General features: G+C 38.1%; 1 protein-coding gene across 1 annotated transcript in view; it reads left to right on the forward strand.

Moving 5' to 3' along the window:
• Positions 1–244, forward strand: part of bcas3 (BCAS3 microtubule associated cell migration factor) — a gene marked incomplete in the record, with an annotated part of 342,828 nt that overhangs the window by 65,663 nt on the left and 276,921 nt on the right. The window contains 1 exon segment of the mRNA XM_035679381.1: positions 187–244. Within this exon segment, the coding sequence (XP_035535274.1) occupies positions 187–244 (58 nt within the window).

A 244-nucleotide genomic window follows, 5' to 3' on the forward strand; every position in this document is an offset into this window, starting at 1 on the left:
TGTTCTTTATACTATGTCAGTTTTTCTAAAATTAGATTTATAAAAATCACCACATAACGCCTTGTTTACGGTATCGCAATATATCACAAAAAATTAATCCTAACCACTGTATCATGATATGTATCCTATTGCCAGACTTATTGCCCAACTGTGATGCTGAAGACTGTGTGTGTGTGTTTGTTGTAGGAATGCTGCTGGTGACTGCGGACACCCTGGGCCATGATTTTCACGTCTTCCAGATTCT

The sequence above is a fragment of the Morone saxatilis genome, unplaced genomic scaffold (assembly GCF_004916995.1).
Source record: "Morone saxatilis isolate NCDOM2014 unplaced genomic scaffold, NCSU_SB_2.0 Contig8, whole genome shotgun sequence".
Lineage (NCBI taxonomy): Eukaryota > Metazoa > Chordata > Actinopteri > Moronidae > Morone > Morone saxatilis.